Raw genomic sequence first — 22,964 nt, 5'->3', positions numbered from 1 at the left:
TACTGTGGTCACTATTTGCAGAGCTCTGATAGAGCACCATATTACTGAAACAAGAAGCTCAGGTTAAAATTTTAATCTAAAGAAAGATAGACATTGTAACGTACCCAAAGATCTGGCTTTATTGATGAGAAGGGAAAGGCTCAATAAATACTGAACAACTGTTTATATCTAGATACAATATGCCAGGTGATTTACTTATATAATCTTATAGATTCTTAAAACAACTGTGGTAGGATACCGTCACCATCTCGATCTTGGATGTAAACAATCAATGTCCAAAAAAAAAAAGAAGAATTACCTTTCCTAAACTCACAGAACGTGAAACTGGGATTCAATCCCAAGTGTATCTGGCTAAAAAGTCTGTAATCTTATTCTTCTGAGGCAACAGACTTGGTTTAAATACTAGCTCTGCTACTTATTAGTTATATAGTTTTAGTTTGCTTAATCACATTACCACTCCCTCATCTGTAAATAAGTGGTGACAAATAGTTCCTGTCTCAAAAAGTTCATTATCCTCAAAACAAATGAGATAATGCATCAAATATCACTCTCTGGGGTGGGGCCCAAGCATCTGTCATTTTAAAACCTATACGAGTGATTCTAATTTACAACTAGGTTATTCTAATATATAAAACATTGTTCTAATGTGAATGAAGTGCTTAACTCAGATTATGGTACCTAGTGTGTGCTCAGAAATTGTTATTATTATTGTTGTGGTTACCATTATCTTATGGATGCCACGTCTTCTTATTCATTTTGAGTAAAGACTAATGATTAAGTATAAAATATGGAAATTCAGTGTTTCCTGTACTATCTGCTTTCATATACTTTTGAATCTCTCTACCATAAGCGATGTTGCTAAATGGCTGGAAAACATAAAAAATACTTGAACAGGGAATGGTAAGAAATGATGTTACTGTTTCCATGTAATATTATAGACAAGGTATGATCTTTATGGTCAAAACACCTAAGATTTAAGTCCTAGCTCTACCAATAGGTTGGGAATTTTTGGAGGACAAGCCACTTTGTTTAAGTGTCAATTTCCTCACATCTAAAACTGGGCTAAAATAAACAACTTTTATTTATAAATGGATTAAGAAAATAATATAGCATATTTAAAATACCTGGGAAATTTCCTGGGCACACAGTAATGATCAGTGTATGTTTCACTTTCTCATTTCTTTATTCCAGCTTCGCATGTTTACATCATTGCTTTATTAGCTTTCTCTCTGTATTTATCAATAATCTAGATCCTGAAAGTGCAGTATGGCTTCCAGGTTCACTGGAAATGGATCTGATAACTGGAATCTCAGAAAAAAGAAGCGGGGCGGGGAGGGGTTATGCCCTCTGAGGTTCAAAGGCCATTTGTCCCCTTAATATTGATTTTCTTAAATCAGATACTAGCCAAGACCCTGAGTGAAGTAATTGAATTGACAAAAGGCAGGTCTAGGTTATTAATAATGGAACAGCCTTGGACATTCTCGATGACTTAATTTAATGATAGAAGAGAGGCCTGAAACCAAAATGCCTAGAGATGGGGTAAATGGCTGGGTCTCTGGGAGAAAGGAAAACACAAGTTATCCCTCAAAGCTTATTTCATGGGACAAAGCATTTTATTATAGTCCTAAACATGAGGTCAGAGGAAATAGTTTTGATTTTCTCTTTTTTAACAAAACAAAATTTTAAAGACTTGAATAATTACCATTAAATTTATTTTTTGCCCCTGGAAAATAGACTTGTTTAGGTTTATGGAATTTTGGAATCTTAGTGATTAACTCAAGAGAAAAAATCATAGACATCTTATCAGTTTATCCCCTGAATTCAAATATCAATTCTGTCATCTACTAGTATGAATTCAATCAAGTTAGGTAACCTCTCTGAGCCATAGTTTCTACATTTATTAAATGAAGATGTTCATATTTATTTTTTATGGTTATAGGAGAATATTTCCAATGTTTAAAAAAGTATATAAAGTTACTGTCACTTGATACTATATGATACCTCACACAATAAATATTTGTTGAATAAAATGATACATGAATTTTTATGTTTTTGGTTTTTTCACTGTCCCTGGATAGAAAGGCTAGCCTGTGGTAACCTCTTGAAATCTTTTCTTCTCTCGAGGTATTCTGGCTGCTCTACCTGTAGCTCTCATCATCTCTCCTTTGGACTATTTCAGTGGTTTCAAGTATCTTTTTATCACATTTCTCTTCTCTTTCACAATCTTCCCTCCCCTCTTACCACAAAGTTGTTTGCTAAAACAAAGATCCAATCTTTTAAAATTATACTATCCTCTTGGAAAGGCATCTAGAATGTCATAATCACTCATTTTAAAGATAAGACCCAGAGATGGGGAGAGATTTACCCAAGTACCTATGGCGCTATAAACGTATACTAAGATTAGAGTTGAGCCTAGTACCCCTACTCCTAGAAGAAAATAACAAAGAGGGTACAGAAGAGGATATATATCCTCCAGTTCTAGTCAAAGGGGTTTCAAGTAGTTGTAGAATTTTTTAATTGCAATTTTGTTCTTAGTTACTATTTTTAGTGTTTTTGAACTTTAAATGTACTACTCTTACCCCGATGATAATATGATTTATTTCTATGTAAATTCTAGGTCAGTCAAGAGAAAGGGTACAGTTAATAGTAACTAAAACGTATATGACATTAATTATGTACCAAGTATGGTTCCAAATACTGTACATATATTAATTTAATTCTCATCAGAGTCCTATGAAGTAGGTACTGTTATTATTCCCATTTTTCAGATCAGGATACTGAAACAGATGTTTAGTAGCTTGGCAAGGCCACACAACTCAAAAGCAGTAGAGTTGGTACTAAAATTCAAGTTTCCAGGTTCCAGAGCTAATGCATAATTACTATGCTCAGCTGGCACAAACACATTACATTCTCATGAGCACTGTGTATTCTCACTATACAATTGGCTGCTAGTCCATATGGCTGCCTTTAACCCTGTTTCTTCTTTCCTGTCTTAATTATCAGGAAGTTGCAATTTGTATTGCATAGTCTTAAGATGAACTTCTCCCTCTTTCTTTTTCAGAGGGTCATTTTCAACATTGTTAACTTCAGTAAAACCAAGAGTCTCTATAGAGATGGGATGGCCCCTATGGTGAAATCTACCAGCAGACCAAAATGGTAAGTGATCTACAGAATGAGACTCCTTCCTGATTAGAAAATTGGTCCCAGACCCCATACGTATACGCACCTACTAATGGACCCCCCAAAAAATAAAAATAATTCTTTTAAAAAAGAAAATTTTACCCAGAGCTCAAGTTTATCTGCTGTACAGCGGGGGATCAGACTTACTGTCACTGAGAAGAATGAGGATGGGTTTCTGTATGGCCATTCTTTGGGTACTGTTCTTGAGAATGTTGGAAATATGGTCCTATGCTTGGAATGATCAGCATTCAACTATGAGAAAAGACAGTCAGTTATTTGGTAAGCTTCCTGTCCTGTTTGGCTTTTATCTTGGTATCTTTGGAAACATAAATAAAGTTGGTTCTTTTCTTTTCCTAGCCTAAGCATAGATTATGTATAATAACCTAGGAGGACATTAGGAACTACAGTTCAGTAGCTTTCTCTTGCTTTGCATGGTTTTTGTGTTTTGTGTGTGTGTATTTTAAAGTTCTATTTGTACCATTGCTATAGTGAGGAGGACGGGAGTTGGATAGGATTGGTTAATAATTGTAATAATAGTAGTAATAATATTAATAATACTAGTAATGATAACTACCCCACTTACTACAAAGCCATCTGGGTCAGATGCTTTATATTTGTTGTTACTATTTCCACATTTTTGCAATGGAACTTTTAAATGTCCGTATATTACAGATGAAAAAATTGAGGCAAGGAAAAGTTAAGTACTTTATTAAGACCATAAAGAGTAAGAGAGTGCCTTGTGTTATTTATGTTACCCCATAATACCTTTTCAACCAATTCATTCATTCATTTATTCATTCAACAAACATTGATTGAGTACAACAAAATGAAAGACTTCAAAGACAAAAACCTAGTATTATTAATCTATTCATCTATCACACAGTAGGTGTTAAGTGAATGCCTGTTAAAATGAACTGAATTTGTTATGAGAATTTACATGCAAAGTGCCTGGCACTTACTAAGTGCTCAACAAATGGCATCTATCATTAATAGTATTATATAAAACCCTATACAAATGCAAGGAATTGTTAATATTGTTATAGCTTTGATCTCTGTTCAAATATTAATGACTAGTGAGAAGATAGTCTCCGAATGTCTATATTTATAGAAAACTAGCAATTCATAAATATTGAATTGTGCTTTTATCTCCAAATGATACTTGGCAATTTTCTATAAATGTTGGGCTGAGAAGCTCAGGTTTATAAAAGTAGAGGCATTTGATGACAATAATAAAAACTGTTTATGAAAGGTAAAAATATCTCCTTGGGCATGATTTTTTGCTTTCCTGTGTCAAATCAACTAATCTGTTGCTCCTTCTCTCAGTCTTTCTGGGCAAGGGATAGGCCTTTGCTTTGAGTCTCTGGTTCCAGCCCAAGTAGATAATAATAGAAATCATTTCTCTTTTAATAGGCATATATATAGATGATTACTTTAAACCTTGCAAGTAAAAGGACATCACTGTTGATTTGCTCATGAGGGCCTTCAAAATGACATTGTGTATCTTTTTCCATATTATGTGTTGGGATCTTGTACAGCAACAATAATCACCATCCATTTTTTCCAAGTGTTAAGTTCTGGAGTTCTTTTTTGTGCTTTTGAAGATGCATAAGCCTTAATTATTTCACTTTGCTTCTTTTTTTCTCATGAACTGTGTTGTGTCTTCTCTGCTAGGGCTCTTGACAAGATTTTGAAATAATGGGTCCTTGCATTTGGATTATGATGCTTTAGAATTAAGTTGGTGCTCTTACGCAATATTGGCAGGCACTCAGCAGCAGCCATTGTCCAGTCATTGGACTCCTCTACTGGTTTGAACAAGCCTAAAGTTTCAGAATTGAGTTTGTTGTAGTTTATTAAGCCACTTAGGCATAAGGTACCATAACACATCACATTGTTTGTATATGTAATATCTCCTATTTTTTACCTTGCCATCCCCAGAACTTGGATACAAAGCAACTTACATTGCTTCAGAGTTTCCTGTCCTCAAGCCAGATGTTTAGATTTTTTTTTAACTTCATAGGACTTCATTGAGCACCTTCATGTGCTATGCACTGTTCTAGATATTGGGATACAGGATGAATATGCTATAAAAGATCTGTTCCAAAAGGGAATTTTATGTTTAGAATTTTTATTAACTAATCTGTGCAAATCATAATTGTTATTCTCCTTGCTACATTCTTTGAACATCCTTTCTTTCTTCCATCTTGGTGCCCTGTGTCTAGGAGTTTCTTTTATGCTTTGAGTCGGTTACCTACACCTGAACCTATCTCCCAGCAGCCATTATCATAAATATTCCCAGGGTTTGATAAGGAAGTGGCTATGGGCTTTCAGAATATTAGATTTTGTTGGCTCCAAGGAGTCTATCCTAATTTAGGAATCTCAGCAATGGCCTAACTCAAACCTGAAAAATACCTTGTAGATCTCAAATTTATAGTATCTTCTCCAGTGTCTTTCTAATTCTAGCTTTCCCAAAACCAAGGCAAACACTATAACAAAAAAAGTTTGTAATACTTTCCTTGGGTATTACCTCCTTTGATATTCCAAATAAGTCATGGAAAAATTCCTACTTCAGGATAAACACTAGAAATCTGAAATTTCCTGGATATTTTATATATATATATAAAATTTGGAATATACACATATGTATGTGTGTGTGTATATATTTATACATACATGTGTGTATACATGTGTGTGTATATATGTGTATTTACATATATATATGGAAAACACCCTTTTTTCACCTTTTCAGGGTGAACAAACATTCTTCTTCACCTCTTATAGGGGGCTGTAACAGGTACCAAGGCCTTCAAGTCTTAGCATACACTGGTAGTTAATTAGTTATAGAAAGCCAATCAACATGAGATACAACTGGCAAACCATTATATAAATGTGTGGCCACTCAAGGCTGTTCTGCCTTGAGGAGACATCTAGCAGCTGGAAGATTCAGCTTCTAGAATGAAGCTGAATTTCATTCTAGCTTCATTGGAGCCAAAGATGAAGCTCCAGTGAAGAGCTTCATCTTCACTGGAGAAGCTGGAAGATTCAGAAGTTTTCTGCCTGTTTTAGTTCACTCCTATTTTATTTACATATTAGACTTCTTAAGGATTGTGGTTAGGGCTCTGTAGTATCAGGTTTCTGATGGTCATAACTTATTAATATTTCTTAACAGTGTCCAAGACTCATAAATCATTAATATTTCTTAAGAGTGTTCATTGCTATGTGGTAGACACTGCTAGGAACTGGCATTGCGAGACAACTGGGAACTGTATCTTCACCTCTGCAGAAACTGAGGCTGGGAGTATTTATGTAACTAGTAAGTGTCAGCACCAGCTAGAAACCACATAAGTCCAAGTTTACTGTTCCTCTCATATTCCATGCATGGGGATGTTGGAAGAAGGAGACAAAAAGAAGCAAGGAGTAGCATGCTATTGTGTGGCCTTTGGATAATCTGAAATAACTTACTGAATTGGCTTTTTCATTATAGTAGATCAAAAAGATTGGACTAGATCTTAGAGATGGCCTCCATTTAACATATTTTTATTGATCATCTACTCTGTGCTAGATCCTGTGGTGATTAATATCAGGATGATTAGGATTCTTTCTTTAAAGATTTTACTTTTTTAGAGGTTGAAATGAAACACAAAAATAGGTACAATGTAGAGAACATTGTGCTAAGAATCATTAGCACATAAAGCATGCAGTGGGATTACAGAAGATGAAGAAAATTATACTATTAATGCCGTGACGAGAAAAGGAGACATGCTAAGGAGCAGGTGATATTTCAGCTATATCTCAAGGAATGGAAAGTGAATAAAATTAAGGAAATTAGATTTCAGGTGGAAGAAAAAACATGATGAGACATACTACCTCTTTCATTAGCCCGCTTTCTCGCTGTAAAAAGTACATAATAATACTTCCTCCCAGTGTTGTTATAAGAAACAAATGTGAAATGAATGTGTAAATACTTTTTAAAGTCTGAAGCATGTTATTAAACAAATTTCCTGGTTTTTTCCTTTCTTGTAATTCACCCAAGACTGACTATTATTTGTTCTTTTTCTCCCTCCTCTCTTTCTTCCCTCCTGCTTATCAATAAATGCTTACTGAGTGGTTAAAATGAACCAGGAACTATGCAAGGCATTAAAACATAGCAGTGACAAGACAGATGTTTCATTGTCTCGTACCATATAGTCTACTATGCTAAACATTAAATATGTAACTCTAGTAGATAACTGTTTTAATGAGAACTTCGTAGTAACAGTTATAATTTAAATGCTACATAGCATTTAAGACTTCATATACACCAATGATAAGAGACCTTCCTTAGGAAGTATTGTCTATACTGAGAGCTGAAACAGAATGTGTTTGAAGGCCAAAAAAGTGAGAGAGGACATTTTATCTTTGATGAGAAAAGGCCAACATTACTGAAGCATTACATTCTGAGGAGAAAGTGATTGGAGAGATGATTGAGGTGAGCCTTATAAAATCAAGCTAAAGAGTAGGACTTGATTATAATGACAATGGAAATAAATTAAAAGGATTAAATGGGGGCAGGACATGATCAGATTGAAAGTTAAGAAAGATCAATCTTGCTGAATGGGGAATATTTTGGAGAGGATGAAAAGTATTTGGGTGTTTTTGCAATATACCTTAGGCTACAGCTAATGATGGATTGGGGTGGTAACAGTAGTGATAAAACAGTGGATGGTTTTCAGGGATAATGGAAGATTGAATCAATTTAAGTTTGTGGTTGACTAGATGTGGAGAGTAAAAGAGAGGGAGGAGTCCTGGATGGTTCCCAGATTTTCTGGCATGAGCAACAGAAGGGATGATATCATTTACTGAAGGTAGGGACCACAGGAGGAGAAACAGTTTAGGCAGATTTGGCTGGATAGGGGAGATGATGAGTTTAGCCTGGGAAACATTAAGCGAGAAGTGCCTGGAAAACATCCAAGCAGAGATGTCAGGTAGGCAGAACGGTATGTTGGTAAGAGACTCAAGAGAGGAATATGGAAGTACAGATTAAGGTGTCATCTGTCTACAGGTGATAACCAGAATGGTAGGAGAAGATGTGATTTCTCAGCGAGGCCATGTGAAGAGAGATTAGGATATGGCTCTGAGAAATCTCTACATTTAAAGGCTAGGTAGAGGATAAGAGACCCACAAAGGAGGATGAGAGGGACTAACCACAGAGATAGGAAAAAAAGAAAAGAAAATGTAGTGTCAGGAAGCCAAAGAGCAAGTCGTATTTAACAGGGTGGAGGGACTAATATTGCCAACTACTACCTAGGTCAAAGATAATTAAAGCATGTAGTGACATGGAGGTCTTGAGAGGCTTTGGTGAGTGCACTTTTAGTGATCTGGTGGGTGGTAGGAGTTCAAGCCAGCGCGTGTGTATGAAGGAGTGAGTTGGAGGATGGAGAATGTATGAAGAAATGGAGACAATAAATATGGACAGCTCTCTCAAACATTTGGCTCTCTCAAACAAAATTAAATGAAAAAGATATAGGCTTATGGCATAGACAGCAAGTAAACATAATTTTAACATTCTTTGAATGAAATGCAGTGATAGAGATATATACACATAGCAATAGATTCATACTTTCTATAAGTCTTAATGTAGTAATGTTTAGCCTTGCTCCTGTCAAAATTTTAAAATTTTGAAATTAACGGTGTCTTTTCTGAAATAATGGGGGCTTTACTCTATTATTAAAAACAAAAATGTATATTTCACTTGAGAAATTATAAATTTATAAATTAATATTTTGTAAAACAAAGTCATACTTAATTTTTTCTCACAGCTAAAAAAGTCATACATTTAAAATTAAATTACACCCTCTGTTCCACACATACCTATTCTCTTTTTCTGTCTTATTTTTTACATTGCACTTATTAACATCCAACACACTATAATGTATTATTTATTTTATTACCTGGCTCCCCCTCTATTGCAAAGTAAGCACCATAGGGGTAAGGATTTTTGTCATTTGTATACACTTCTATATTTCTGGCATCTAGAACTATGCCTGGTACATAACAGGTATTCAATAAATATCTATTTATAAATTAATTAATTCAGTATCTTCCACTAAACCTAATGACTATTTTTAATTTTACATTTTCCTTTTTAGTTTTTTTCTTACACACATTTAACACAGAAATAACTAAATGTATATACTCATTTGTATGTTGATCTTTTCATTTGACATTGTATCAAAAAAAATTTTAATATTTTTCTCTAAGTGTTAATCACACCGTGTTTGAATAATAATTATTTCTACTTTTTTAATGTATCATGATTTCCTGTATCATATTCCTATTGCTGGGTATTTAGATTTTCCATATTTTTCTAAAGTATAATAGATAATAAATACCACATAGGTTTTAGGTTTTTAAAAGTTTTTTTACAAGCAGCTTCTAAGAGATAGACTGTAAGGTTAATGTCTGTAAACTCCTGTTATACATGTTTTCCAAAAATATTGTACTAATTTAAAATGTTGCTATTGGTCTATCACTGCATCAGTTTTATTGTAATTTGGACAGCATTAAAAATTGGCATTGAAAAAAATGGTTACTTTAAGAGCTATAAAATGATCTTTGTGGTTGTTTCATTTAAATTTTGTATCTTAAGAATATTGGCATGCATTAATGTGATGCCATAAAATCAAATTTTCAAAAATGCATATTTCTGCAATTAAGAAAAGGTAAAATATTACGTTCTGGTTCTGGGACATGATGGAGTAGACACACTTCCCTCTATTTCTAGAGTGCAGCTAAAACTATGCACAGCATTTATGAAACAAACATAGAAAACTCTGAAAGGTGGAGAGAAGAGGGCAGACTACTTAGGTTCCTTAGGACCTAAGAAATGGTATTGTGTGAGTTCTGTGGGTTTCCTTTTTGCCACATGTATGCCAAAATAGTTGCTGGAGAAGCTGGCAACCTGGAAATGCTACAGGTACAGAAAAATAAAAGGTGTTCCCCAAAATATTTTCATACTAAATAAAGGACCAGAAAAAGGGCAGTCTAGCATGAGAGATTATTGTGAGACAGTGATCACCTACTCCAGCCAAACACAATGGGGAAAAAAAAAGAAACTGCATCCACATTTCTACTTTCACCAACGAAGGGCTAATGGGGAGCATAGACTTTTGTCTTTGCCACCATCCCACTCCCCAATAGGTGGTGTCAGAAAAAAATAAACAGGACTTTCATTCTGCTGGGTGAATGAAATTCCCTCCTTCCTCTTCATGGTGTCAGATCACATGGGGAATGTGACTTTCCACCACCCACTTAAGGATGGGCTCAATAGCCAAGTACAGAAGACAGAGAAGAGAATAAGCGAACTTGAATATGGAACAATAGAAATTACCCACTGTAAACAAAAATGAAAAGAACAGTCTTAAAAGAAAAATGAACAGAGCCTCAGAGACCTATGGGACGCTAACAAAAGATTATAGCATTCATGCCATTGGAATTTCAGAAAGATAGGAGAGAGTGAGACTAAAAATATATGTTTAAAATGGATGAAATCATCCCAAATTTTGCAAAACACATAAACCTACAAATTTGAGAAACCAGGCAAACCTCAAACAGAAAATCCATGCCAAGAAATGTCATAATTAAATGTGTGAAAATTAAAGACAAAGAAAGAATCTTGAAAATGATAAGATAAAAATGATACCTTATCAATAGGAAAAAACTGAAATACAGCAGACTTCACATCAGAAACTATTGAAGCCTGAGTAAAGTGGCACAATGTTTTTCAAATGCTAAAAGAAAAGAAGGTCAACCCGGACCCTTTTATGTAGCAAAAATATCCATTAAGAATGAAGGAGAGATCAAGGCATTCTAGATAAAATAAAACTAAAGATATTTGTTGCCAGCAGACTTATTCTAAAAGAATGGATAAAGGAAGCTCTTCAAACAGAAAGAAAATTTTAAAAGGATTCTTGGTATATCAGGAAGAAGCAACAACAAAAAGAATACAAATGTAGGTAAATACTATAGACCTTTTTTCTGTGTTTTCTAAATATGCCTTATATTGAAGCAAAAATTATAACATTGACATGGTTCTCAGTATATGTAGAAGAAATATTTAACACAATTACATGTGGAAAGGTAAAAGGACTTAAAATGAGGTAGGGTTTCTTCACCTCACTCAAATTGGTAAATGTCAACACCAGTAGACTGTGATAGGTTATATATATGAAATGTAATATTGAGGAAAAAAGGGATGAGTGACTCTATTAGTCTGTTTTTATGCTGCTAATAAAGACATACCTAAGACTGGGAAGAAAAAGAGATTTGATGACTTAAGAGATTTAAAGGCCTCCACATGCCTGGGGAGGCCTCACAATCATGGAGGAAGACAAAGAGGAGCAGGTCATATCTTACGTGGATGGTGGCAGGCAAAGAGAGAGTTTGTGCAGGGAAACTCCCAATTTTTTTTTTTTCTTTTTCTTTCTTTTTTCTTTAATACAGAGTCTCACTCTGTCACCCAGGCTGGAGTGCAGTGGCACGATCTCGGCTCAGTGCAAGCTCCGCCTCCTGGGTTCATGCTATTCTCCTGTCTCAGCCTCCTGAGTAGCTGGGACTACAGGCACCCACCACCATGGCCAGCTTTTTTTTTTTTTTTTTAGTAGAGACAGAGTTTCACCATGTTAGCTAGGTTGGTCTTGAGCTCCTGACCTTGTGATCTGCCCGCCTCAGTCTCCCAAAGTGCTGGGATTGCAGGTGTGAAAAACTCCCATTTTTTAAAACCGTCAGATCTCATGATTCCCTATCAGGAAAACAGCACAGGAAAGGCTCACCCCCATGATTCAATTACCTCCCCCTGGGTTTCTCCCATGGCATGTGGGAATTGTGGGAGTTACAATTCAAGAGGAGATTTGAGTGGGGACACAACCAAACTACAAAGGGGGAGCATATGGGAGATTTTTTGGTAATGGAATAATTATATATTTTGATTGTGGTGGTGGTTACAGGTGACAAAATTACGTAAAACTATACACACATATTGTACCAATGTAAATTTCCTTGTTTGATATTGTACTATACTAATAAAAGATGCAGCCTTTGGAGAAACTTTGGGGGAACCATGGTGAAGAGCACACAAGATCTCTCTGAACAATTTTTCCAAATTCATGAGAATTTTGAATTATCTCCAAACAAAAAGCAACAAAAGAAAACCCACATTACTTCACCTAACTACCCTCTCTCCACAAAAATGTCCCAAAACCATACAAATATTTTATAGAATGTCAAAAATCCCAGAAGGATCTGAGACTTCCCAGAAATTGAATGAGGGGTAAGAAGACAAATGAAGAGGGGCCCTTTATAGCCATAGATGTAATAAAATGAAGAACTCTAGAAATCCTTAAGAATGAGCTGGGTGTGGTGGCTCACACCGATAATCCCAGCACTTTGGGAGGTCAAGGCAGGTGGATCACTTGAGGTTAGGAGTTTGTGACCAGCCTGGCCAACATGGTGAAACCCTGCTTCTAATATAAAAAAAAATTAGCCAGGCATGGTGGTGGGCACCTATAATCCCAGCTACTCAGGAGGCTGAGGCAGAAGAATCACTTGTACTTGGGAGGAGGAGGTTGCAGTGAGCCTATATTGTGCCACTGCACTCCAGCCTGGGTGACAGAGTGAGACTCCATTTCAATCAATCAATCAATAAATCAATAAATCCTTCAAAATGAATAATTTGACCTGAGAAAAAGAAACATGTTCAACTAGAAATAGGGTACTGTGATACGGATAATATAGACTTGAGTTTATATTTTATCTCTGGGTCTTCTACTAACTCATGGAATGAGCCAGGAGTAAGTAACTTAACCTGTCTGAGCCACCATTTCCTCACACAGAGCACAGTGAGGTTGTCCACTCTAGATGATTTTCATACTGTGCTCTCTGGAGAGTTCTTGTACCCAGTCATTGAAAGAAGAGGTAACTGAAATAGAAGGGATAACCTCCCACTCACTCTAGTGAGAAGAAAAGGAACAATTAAAATGAATATATTAAGAAGAATATTATTTTTATTTCAATATTTCTATTATATTTCCTCCAATTACATGCTGAATAGCGTTCTTTAGTGCAACTGAAACCCCACTATAGATTTAAAAAGAGTGAATTGAGGAAGATAAAGGCAGCTCTCCTTTGCTAGGTGGAGGGTGAGTTTTCCTGACAAAAACAAAGTGGATAAGACACTAAATGTGGGGAGGATATATGTAGTTCTGAGTGAATCAACAGTGATAATGTCTCTGGAGGCTCTACCCTTTGTTAAACTTCTCTTTCCAAACTGGATAGTATAAAAAGATTCTTTATACACTGCTTCTTGAGAGGGCTTGTGGGTGTATGGTAAGGGGGAAGGGGAAGGAGAGAAGAAAGTAGCATCCTTAAAATTCTTACTAAATATAGATTTTCAGACTTTGGAAAGATCTTAATGATCACCTGACCCTAACTCTCAATAAAAAAATGGTAAAAAACAAGGCTCAGAGAGGAGAAATGATCTGCCTAGAGGCATAGAAGCAAGGTGGACAGAACCATGTCTGGAACTTGAGTCTCCTCTCAGACCAAAGCCATACTCCTAAGCTGAGCAGATACATGAGTAGCTTCAGTCCTGAACTGAAAGAGATATGAAGACAGACCCAGGTGTGAAGACAGGCTCTACCTGGTATCAGTATGGCTCTTGACAAGTTGCTTAATATCTCTATGCCTCAATTTTTTTTTGTCTATAAAAGATTATTATATCTAGCTTTTGGTGTAATCGAGTAGATTAAGTTAAATAAGGTGGGGTGAGTCACCCATTGCAGCACGACAGCTGCTTTCCCTACACACGTGCCTTTAGTTTAGACATTATCCTTCACACCAGGCATGGTTAGTTTTCCAGAGCCTCTCAGCCTCTTCCCAGCCCTGGTGTTGGCCTAGTGCTATGAGAGCCAGCCCCAGCCAGTGCCAAGTCACTTCCCAAAGCAGATCTGGTTACTCATTTGTCCTGCTCAGCATATTTGTGTCCTCGTTACAGCTCAGGCAATCTTCGAAGGTCAGGACCCAAATACTGACAAGTCTTTTTTTGAATTTGATCAAGGAATGCAAATTTTTTTTCTGATCAGAAGAATTTTACAGATGACTGATTCCCACTGACCATGTCATCTACCCTAATTTCAAGGCTATTTCTGGAGCTGGACATTTGCTGAGAAATATGCCGAGAACCTGCGTTCTTCTTACCCTGCTTGCTCCCAGTTGTTTCTTTAAACAGGACCATGTGCAGGTAGTTTTTCTAGACCATGTTGGCAACCTTTCATAAATGACTTGTATTAGTTCTTTCCTTCCTTACTCTTTTTAAAAAATGTTCTTCCTTTCTAACTTCTTTTCTGTGTTTAGTAAAGAGCTAATGAAGGCAAATAGTTTTGTTAGATGTAGACATCGAATAAATCATATATCTGTGGCTTACAATCTAAAAGGAATCTATTTATAATACACCTTGGTTCATGGTATGCACAGGATGCCAGGGAAAGAAAGAGGAAGGTGCACAGCCAATTCTTCACAGGTTGTTAGGGAAAACTTATCTGAGAAATTGGCCTTTGAGTTGAGTCTTGAAGAAAGAGTTGCAATTTGTGAGTTTAGCAAGCTGGGGAAATGGATCCCTGGCAACAGGAAGGGTATTGCAAAGGCATGAGACAGCATGGTGTGTTTGGAAAATAATGAGCAATTTTGGCTGGCTGTAATACCGCGTGCTGAGAATGGAGAAGATGAGCTGAGCTTGGGTCCTGTGGTAGGTGATGAAACTGGAAATTAGGTTAGGAACATATTGCTGTATGTGAGTTCCTTCAGGAGGAGACAATTTTGCCATCTTTATACCCTCAGAGAACCAGAAACTGTAGATGCCCTGTGAATGTTGTTGAACTGAACTGAGCCACCACCATCTTTCTTCTGAATTACTTCAATGACCTCCTAACTGACCCCTGCTTTTACCCTTGTATTCACAGTCTGTTCTCTACAGTGGAGTGATCTTTTAAAACACAAGTCATGTCATTGCACACCTCTACTCACCTCATCTCTTACAACTTTCCCTCTTGCTCACAGCAATCCAGTTTCACTGACCACTGCTGTTCCTCAAACATGCTAGACACAATCCTGCCTTATGGCCTTTGCACTGGCTGTTCCCTTTGCCTGGAAATTTTCTAACTCAGATTTTCACATAGCAATTCCCTCACCTCTTTTGACTTTACTCTTATTTCTCCTCAATGGCGTCTACCCTACTCATCCTATCGAAAATTTCAAAGCACGTTCACCTCACCGTTATTGCTCCCTCTTACCCTGCTCCATTTTTCATTTGTTATAGCCTTATCATATTCAAATAAACATGTATAATTTACTTTTAAAATGTGTTGCTTATTGCCAGTCTTCTCCTGCTAAGATGTAAGTTTCACAAAGTTAGAAATCTTTAGTTTGTGTATTGATGTATCCTAAGCACCTAGAACAGTGCCTGGCAAATAACAAGTGTTCACAAAATATTTATAGTATGACTTTAATAAATATTTGCTGAATACCTTCTCTGTACTAAGTATTTTATATACATAAAGATTAATAACATATTTCCCTTATGCTTATGTAATTTTCAGGCTTTAAGGAAGACAGGACTGATACATGTTCCTCTGTTCTAATGTAAGACAATAAATGCCACATGAAAAGATGCTATGGATATCACGGGATAGAGATCTTTCAATTTGGGGCTTCTCATGTATTTGAGTGCCAGAAGGGTAGGATGTAAGGAAGGAACAGGGAGTAATCTGCAACAACATAGACTGCAGAAGACAAGAGACTCTTGAACAGGAGCTCCAAGCTCCTGCTACCAGCATAATAAAGGTATGGCTGAAGATTAGAGAATAGGGCACCGCAGCCATGAATACTGAGTGATTGTTTAATGTCATGCAGCTAAGTCAGGGGTCTTATGATGAGATCAGAACTCAGTTTTGCACCTAGGAAAATACTGATATTATATTAAAATTATTTCTACATAAACCATAAAACTGATTCCTAAGAGGGTTTGTGATGTAAGAAATTTTAGAATATGCTAATAAGCTATAGAAGTCTACTGCACATAGACATAAGGCTTCTTACTTTATAGTACAGAGTGGTTTTCATTACAAGGTGAGGGTATACCAACTTGCAAGCTGTTTGATTGAATGGGCTCTTGGGGAAAAAAGGACAGGATCAGGGATCAGATATGCACCCGAGAAAGCTTATTCTTGCAGAAGAATGGAAGATGACTTTTTTGATGAATCAGGGATGAATTAGGACACATTTGTTGTAACCCAGGTGAAAAAAAAAAATGTTACGAGTCTAAATTAGGTATGTGGAACCAGGGATAGCAAGGAAGAAATTGATTTGTTCATCCTATCTACATGTTATAATTGAATGCCTACTGTGTATCAACATCATTGTTGGTGCAGAGGATGAAATGATGAGAAAAAAGAGATTTTGTTCTTATAAAACTGAAAGTCTAATAGAGGGAACACATATTATTTAAATAAAAACAAAATAAATATTACAAAATTTGATAAGCAGTATTCTATGATCTGAATGTTTGTATCTCTGCAAAATTCATGTGTTGAAATATGTTCACCAAGGTGATGATAACAGGAAGTGGGATCTTTGGGGAGGTGATTAGGTAATTTGGGTGGAGCCTTGGTGAATGGGATTAGTGCTCTTCTAACAGAGGCCGCCTCTTCCTCCATGTGAGGACAAAGCTATAAGTAGGGAAAGGGCTCTCACCAGATGTTGAGTCGGCCCTCACTTTGACCTTGGACTTCCTGGCTTCCACAGCTGTGAGAAATAATTTGCTATTGTTTATAAGCCAGTTAGCTTATGATGTTTTGTTAATAGCATCACAAATGGACTAAGACAACTATAAAGGACATGTACATATTTCAAAGATAGAAATTTGAATTTAAGGAAGGACCTAGTAATTGGGAAAAAGGGGGACTAAAGAGTTTGGGAAGACTCTTAGTTGTTTGTTTAGGGGCTAAAGTAGAAGATGGTCACAGAGATGGTGAAAGAATAAGTGTTACTGAAGGACAAGCAGGTTTGAGGCGAGGGAAAGAAATGTGTCAATTTTTGCACAAGAAATTCTGAAACTTTCAGGCGAAAGCATCCAGCTGCGGTAGAACCTATAAATCGGAAGATCAGGAGAGACATTAAGGAAGGATATAGAGATTTGTTGCTAGTAAGACATGGGTGATGGTTCAAACCACCTCCAGAGATGTGATATAGTGTGAGAAGAGACTCCCCTTGCTTTCCATAGCAGCTCCAATAGGCATAATTACAGAGAAGATCATTAAATATTCAATATTGCTTACAGTAGACAAAATCAATTTTGTCTAATTTCCCTAAATATTAATATATTTGTGCACCTTAATCCTTTCATTATCATAAACATTTATTTAAATATTATGCACACACTGATTTTTCAGGATTTTGGTGTTTTGCATCTGATCTCAGTATGCATTAAGGCTGGAAATGTGAATGAATTGAAAATGTGTGGCACTAATAGATTGCTTTTGCCTGCTGTTGCATTGCCTAAAGATACTTAAAAGAAAGAGTGTGGACTTTGTTAACAGATGGACCTAGGTTTCATTTCTAGTTCTACTTTCCAGCTAAGACAGACAAGCTACTTAATCTCCCTGAGCCTCAGTTTTCTCATCCTTAAACTTAAAATTATCTTGAGAAATAGAAGAAGATAACAAAACACTCAACATGGTGCCTAGTTATTAGAAACCAGTCAGTAAATCCAGTACTAATGTGAATCTAGTTCTCAAGCTGATTGATTGCTCTCTTTGTAGTGAGCACCTTTCATTACTGTAGCTCAGACACTACTGGCTCTGGACTGACTTGCAGTAAACTAGATAGGAGAGTCAAATATGATTCTTGGTGACCACTAGCCCTTACATCCCCTAGGAAATGGAACATATATCTGAGATGACCCTATAATCCAAGGGAATCCAGTTTGCTTATGTCATAGTTGGCTCACGCCAGAGTTTGCCTACTGAAAATTAACTTCCAGTTAACTGAATTCTGTGAGCCGTGCCAATGTGAGAATAATTTACCAAAGCCAATTTGGCAGCTTCTCTAGCTTCACCCCACCTGGAGAGCCTATCCTTGTTAAGGTAAGTGGGATCAGCGTGAAGCAGTCCCACCTCGGAACTGGTGGAACTCTGTGATTAATCGCCTGACTGGAAGCCTGTGTAGTGCCTTCTCTGCATGGTTCCTTAGTCTTTTGTTCTGGCTATCACTGGAGAAAGCTAAGTAGTGTGTTTCTTTGCAGTTGTGGCCCTTTCCGTTTTTAAGAATGGGATATTGAGCAGAGCATTCTAAGATATGCAAGAGAAGATGATTTCTATTTCTTCACTATCAATTCAATTCCACAGATATTTTCTATGTTGCTATACATAAGGTCTCTGATTTTGAGAAAGTTATAGTCTAGCGGGCAAGAAAGAAACTTAAATAAATTCAATATTTAAAGTAGGATGTGTGCAGAATTCTTCACCCAGTAGCTTGCATGTAGATGTACACAATACATTCTGGTTGATTGAATGAATAAACTGGTGAATGAAAGGAGTCAATAATGAGTCTTACGGCCCTCCTTATTTTCCCGTTGTTATCACATTGGCATCATCTGACTGCTTTGCTTTCCTTTTAATAACTTTCCCAGTATCTGATCTTTTATTACATGTACAGGTGTAAGCACACAGAGAAGTATTCATTTGTACATGGGCACACAACCACATGCACATACATGTACGCTCTTCAGATGCTGGACGTATCATGAACCTTATTAAAAGGCTCAGTGCTACAATTCACTATCAACTTATCCCAACCTAACTTTCTCCTTTTACTCCTGTTCTAAGTGAACCACTTTTGGACTGTGAATCTCTAGAGAGTAGAGACTGTGTCTGACTTATCTCTCTACCTTTGGTGTCCAGTACAGGGCCTGCTACAGAGCTGGCCCCATGTTATTTTGGTTGCACAGCAGAGGGAAACTGAGCTTTTTGGTACGGCTAAATCCCAAGGCCAATTGAAATTTTTTTTTTTTTTTTTTTGAGAGGGAGTCTTGCTCTGTCGCCCAGGCTGGAGTGCAGTGGTGCATTCTGGGCTCACTGCAAGCTCCGCTTCCCGGTTCCACGCTGTTCTTCTGCCTCAGCCTCCCAAGTAGAGGGGACTACAGGCGCCCACCATAATGCCCGGCTAATTTTTTGTATTTTAATAGAGGCAGGGTTACACCGTGTCAGCTAGGATGGTCTCGACCTTCTGACCTTGTGATCTGCCTGCCTCAGCCACCCAAGGTGCTAGGATTACAGGCATGAGCCACGGCGTCTGGCCAGCCAATTGTAATTTGATGTGATCAGGCCTGGTGTGTGACCTTTCAAAGCTCCTTCCCTACTCTTCTGTTTTGTACACTTTTCTTCTATTTGCTCACTGATGACTGAAGTCCCTTTAATGGATGTATATTCATCTTTATGAAATAGACTTCCCGATCAGAAAGAAAGCACTGACTTCACAGGAAAGAGTCAATGATACAGATTTGTGTCTCTTTAGCCAATATTTTCTGAACATATACTATGTGCAAAGCATATTTGATCCTCTCCACTGTCCTTTGGTAGTATGGCAGATGTTCTCCTTTAACAGACATGATAGTTGAAATTCATAAAAGTCAAATTAAGCCCAAGACCACACAATGATTTAATAATAAAGCCTGTATCAGTGTTAGAGAAAATCGTCATACTCCTTATTGCCATGCTTACTCCCTGAAATTGTCATCAGTAGCACAGCATGTTACTATCAGAATCAATGGGCAAACATCAAGGGGAAGAGAAGAAAGATAGGAAGGGATGGTCAATAACTGATGCAAAACTGCCTAAAATTATTTCCCTTAATACATAAGAAATATTAATGACCTAATTTAGGAACACTCAGTGAACAGCTGCTTAGATCCAGAGAACAGAAAGAATCCAGGACTGGTTTTAAGGGCATGCAACCTGAGCCATCATACAGGACCCTGCATTTAGAAGGGTCGCATACCCAGCTTAATACTCTGCTATCATTTTGAAATTAGTAATAATTTTTGAAAAAGAGGCCTACATTTTCATTTTGCACTAGGCCTCACAAAGTATGTAGTTAGTCTTGTAAGAAGTCATTTCAAACACAACAGAAAGCATCAAAAAAACAAAACATAACAGCTGAAAAGGAACTAAAATGAAAAATGACTGCCCCACATAAGCTTTTACACTTGTCAGAAAACCTTCTATGCATATATCTGTATAAGAAGCTTTAGAATATTCAGTAAAACAGGAAACAAATGTCATTACTGTTATTTGCACTGATAAATCCTCCTCCTTCCCATTATATCACCAAGTCCTGCTTCCTCTCCCCTTCTGTGATACTCTCCTCTTATTCAATATTTTCCTTTCTCTTACCATCTTGGTATTTCCAGGTGCCCAACTCTTCATTCCTAAACTTAAAGGCTCAACCTTAAAACCTTCTGAGATTCAACTCACTCTTTTATTGAAATTTATTTTTCTGTGTCCTCAGTCTGAAGGCCCAGGTCTTAACTGATAAAGCACAAAATGTAATATACAGTATATTAAAGATCAATAGCAGCTAAATGTGACTACTAGATCCTGCCTTAAGTTCTCACTATTAAAAGCCTCTCCACATGGATATGGGATGTTCTCTGACAGGTGAGCTTTTTTAGGCTTCTCACTGTCTGTGGAACTCAGCCACACTTGTTTGAGGATATAGGTCTTCCCTCAAATGAAAAAAAACACAATGTCTGTACTCTAGACCCTTGCCAAAAACTACACTCTGGGTTCATTATTCTCTACTTATTAACAAAATGAGTTACTTTGTTAAATGTTACTTTTGGATGATTGTTTGGAGAATGAGCCGTCCATCTATTACTGTATAAATTATATGAATTATTACAAAATAAAGATTTATCATAAGGAAGCCATGCATTTGGACAAGATTGTTTTGGATGGTTTTGTCTAATGTACAGTTGGCTTTCACAGGACTTGTTTTAATGTTTTATCTAGGGACACCACAAAAAATAATCTTAAAAAAAGCTCATGCATTTCCTCTTAGGAACTTCACTGACATCACTGGCCATGGCATCTATCAATTTCCCTATATAAAGATCCACATGAGCTCACTTTAGGGAATAAATTTTGCTTTATTGGATGAGTTTAGGTAAATTGTATATGCAGAACATGTATATCCACAGAATAAGTCTTTATTTTTGTTATAAGTGTCAGGAAATCTGTGGCCAAGTTCATGACCTAAGAATATCTTCTGGATAGGCCCCATGGCCTTTCTGATTGTGCTCTGTTTTCCCTGCCTCTAGTTTTTCTAATCTTTTTTTTTTTTTTAAGTTGTATCCTTTAGTTTTACAATTTTATGGTTTACATTTCTTTAGGTCACCTAAAATGCTTTGTGGAATAAGGTGGGACATAAAGTTATGTACATATCTAAAGACATATATAGTATGGGTATTGTATCAGGGATTACTTATATAGACTGATAGAAGGCCAAAGATGTAAATTTCAGACCCTAGAATGAACAGAATAATAGGTCAAGTGATATTTTTGGTTGACAGAATGGTTCTTCCAATTAAATAATTCAGAGAGGCCCTAATTAGGAATTAGGCCCTTCCATTAGTAAGAGCAGTCTTGCCTGCTAACCCTGAACCAGAGCTGAATGGTAAAAAAGAATGCTATGCAGAAGTAGTTATTCCAGCCCTGATTCTTCCATTCACTTGCTCTGGGTCATCGGGTTAAACACTTTATCTGTGTTTTAGCTTCCAGTGTCTCTAAAAATTAAAAAGTGTATATGTTTTTATGCTAAGTTATGTCCAGTGTACAATAATTTAATGATGTTTATATTGATCTATCAACTTTTCAGGACAAAAGGAAATACTGTGTTGATTGTAAGACAAAATTCTCTTTCAAAGAAAAATTAAAATGTGAAAAAAATAAATTTTTAAATGGCAAAGATACTTTTCCTCACAAGACTTCTTTGAGGATCATCAATAAGACAGTAAATAAGATATGGTTTATAAATGGTGAAATGTGATGCAAGGGAATATTATGCAAGAGAAGTTCGTGGCTATTGATAGTGCATTCTCCTTTCTAAATTCTGCATTTTAGTTTTATCTTTTGAAAAAATTTAATCTTTCCTTTCAAAGAACTTTCTTAGGGATGAGGAAGCCACTTAAATAAATGAAATATCTTGTAGTTCCATGTAAGCTTGTACTTTCCAGCAACCAGAAGCTGTCAGTGAGGACTTTGGTGCCTCTGGAGGCATTGAGGAGTCTGTCTCCTTTAGAGGATGTTGAAGTGGGGATCCTATAATCTCAGGGAGTTACAGATGACCTTTAAGACTCAGCTATAATGCTTAGATTTGATTGATTGATTCTTTTGTTTGTTTTGAAAAAAAACCTTTCACAAAGCTAAGATGTTTGTCCTTTATGCCATATAGCACAATGGAATCCCATTAAAACTAAATGCACTGTGAGGAGATATCTCTAAATGCATTTCTAGATACTTCCCTAAGTTTTCTTTAGCCTTCCTTATTTCTGATTGTGACCTATTGGAGACCAGGAAATAGGTTTTTGGTTGCATTCTTTTAAATTTCTGCCCGTTATATTTAGCTTAGACTGGGCAGACAAAGGAACCCTCATGAATTCTTAATAATTAAGTGAAAAAGTTACAGTTTGACTGTTTATG

General features: G+C 36.5%; 1 protein-coding gene across 1 annotated transcript in view; it reads left to right on the top strand.

Annotated features, from left to right (window-relative positions):
* Window positions 1-3,055: 3,055 nt before the first annotated feature.
* The window catches only part of LOC105533368 (cytosolic carboxypeptidase 6-like), a 673,407-nt gene continuing 653,498 nt past the window's right edge, over window positions 3,056-22,964 (top strand). Inside the window, 1 exon segment of the mRNA XM_011971791.1 lies at window positions 3,056-3,156. Within this exon segment, the coding sequence (XP_011827181.1) occupies window positions 3,119-3,156 (38 nt within the window). The 5' untranslated portion in view covers window positions 3,056-3,118.

The sequence above is a fragment of the Mandrillus leucophaeus genome, unplaced genomic scaffold, assembly GCF_000951045.1.
Source record: "Mandrillus leucophaeus isolate KB7577 unplaced genomic scaffold, Mleu.le_1.0 Scaffold1248, whole genome shotgun sequence".
NCBI lineage: Eukaryota > Metazoa > Chordata > Mammalia > Primates > Cercopithecidae > Mandrillus > Mandrillus leucophaeus.
The sequence above is the reverse complement of the archived record's forward strand: the minus strand, read 5'-3'. Positions and strand labels throughout refer to the sequence as shown.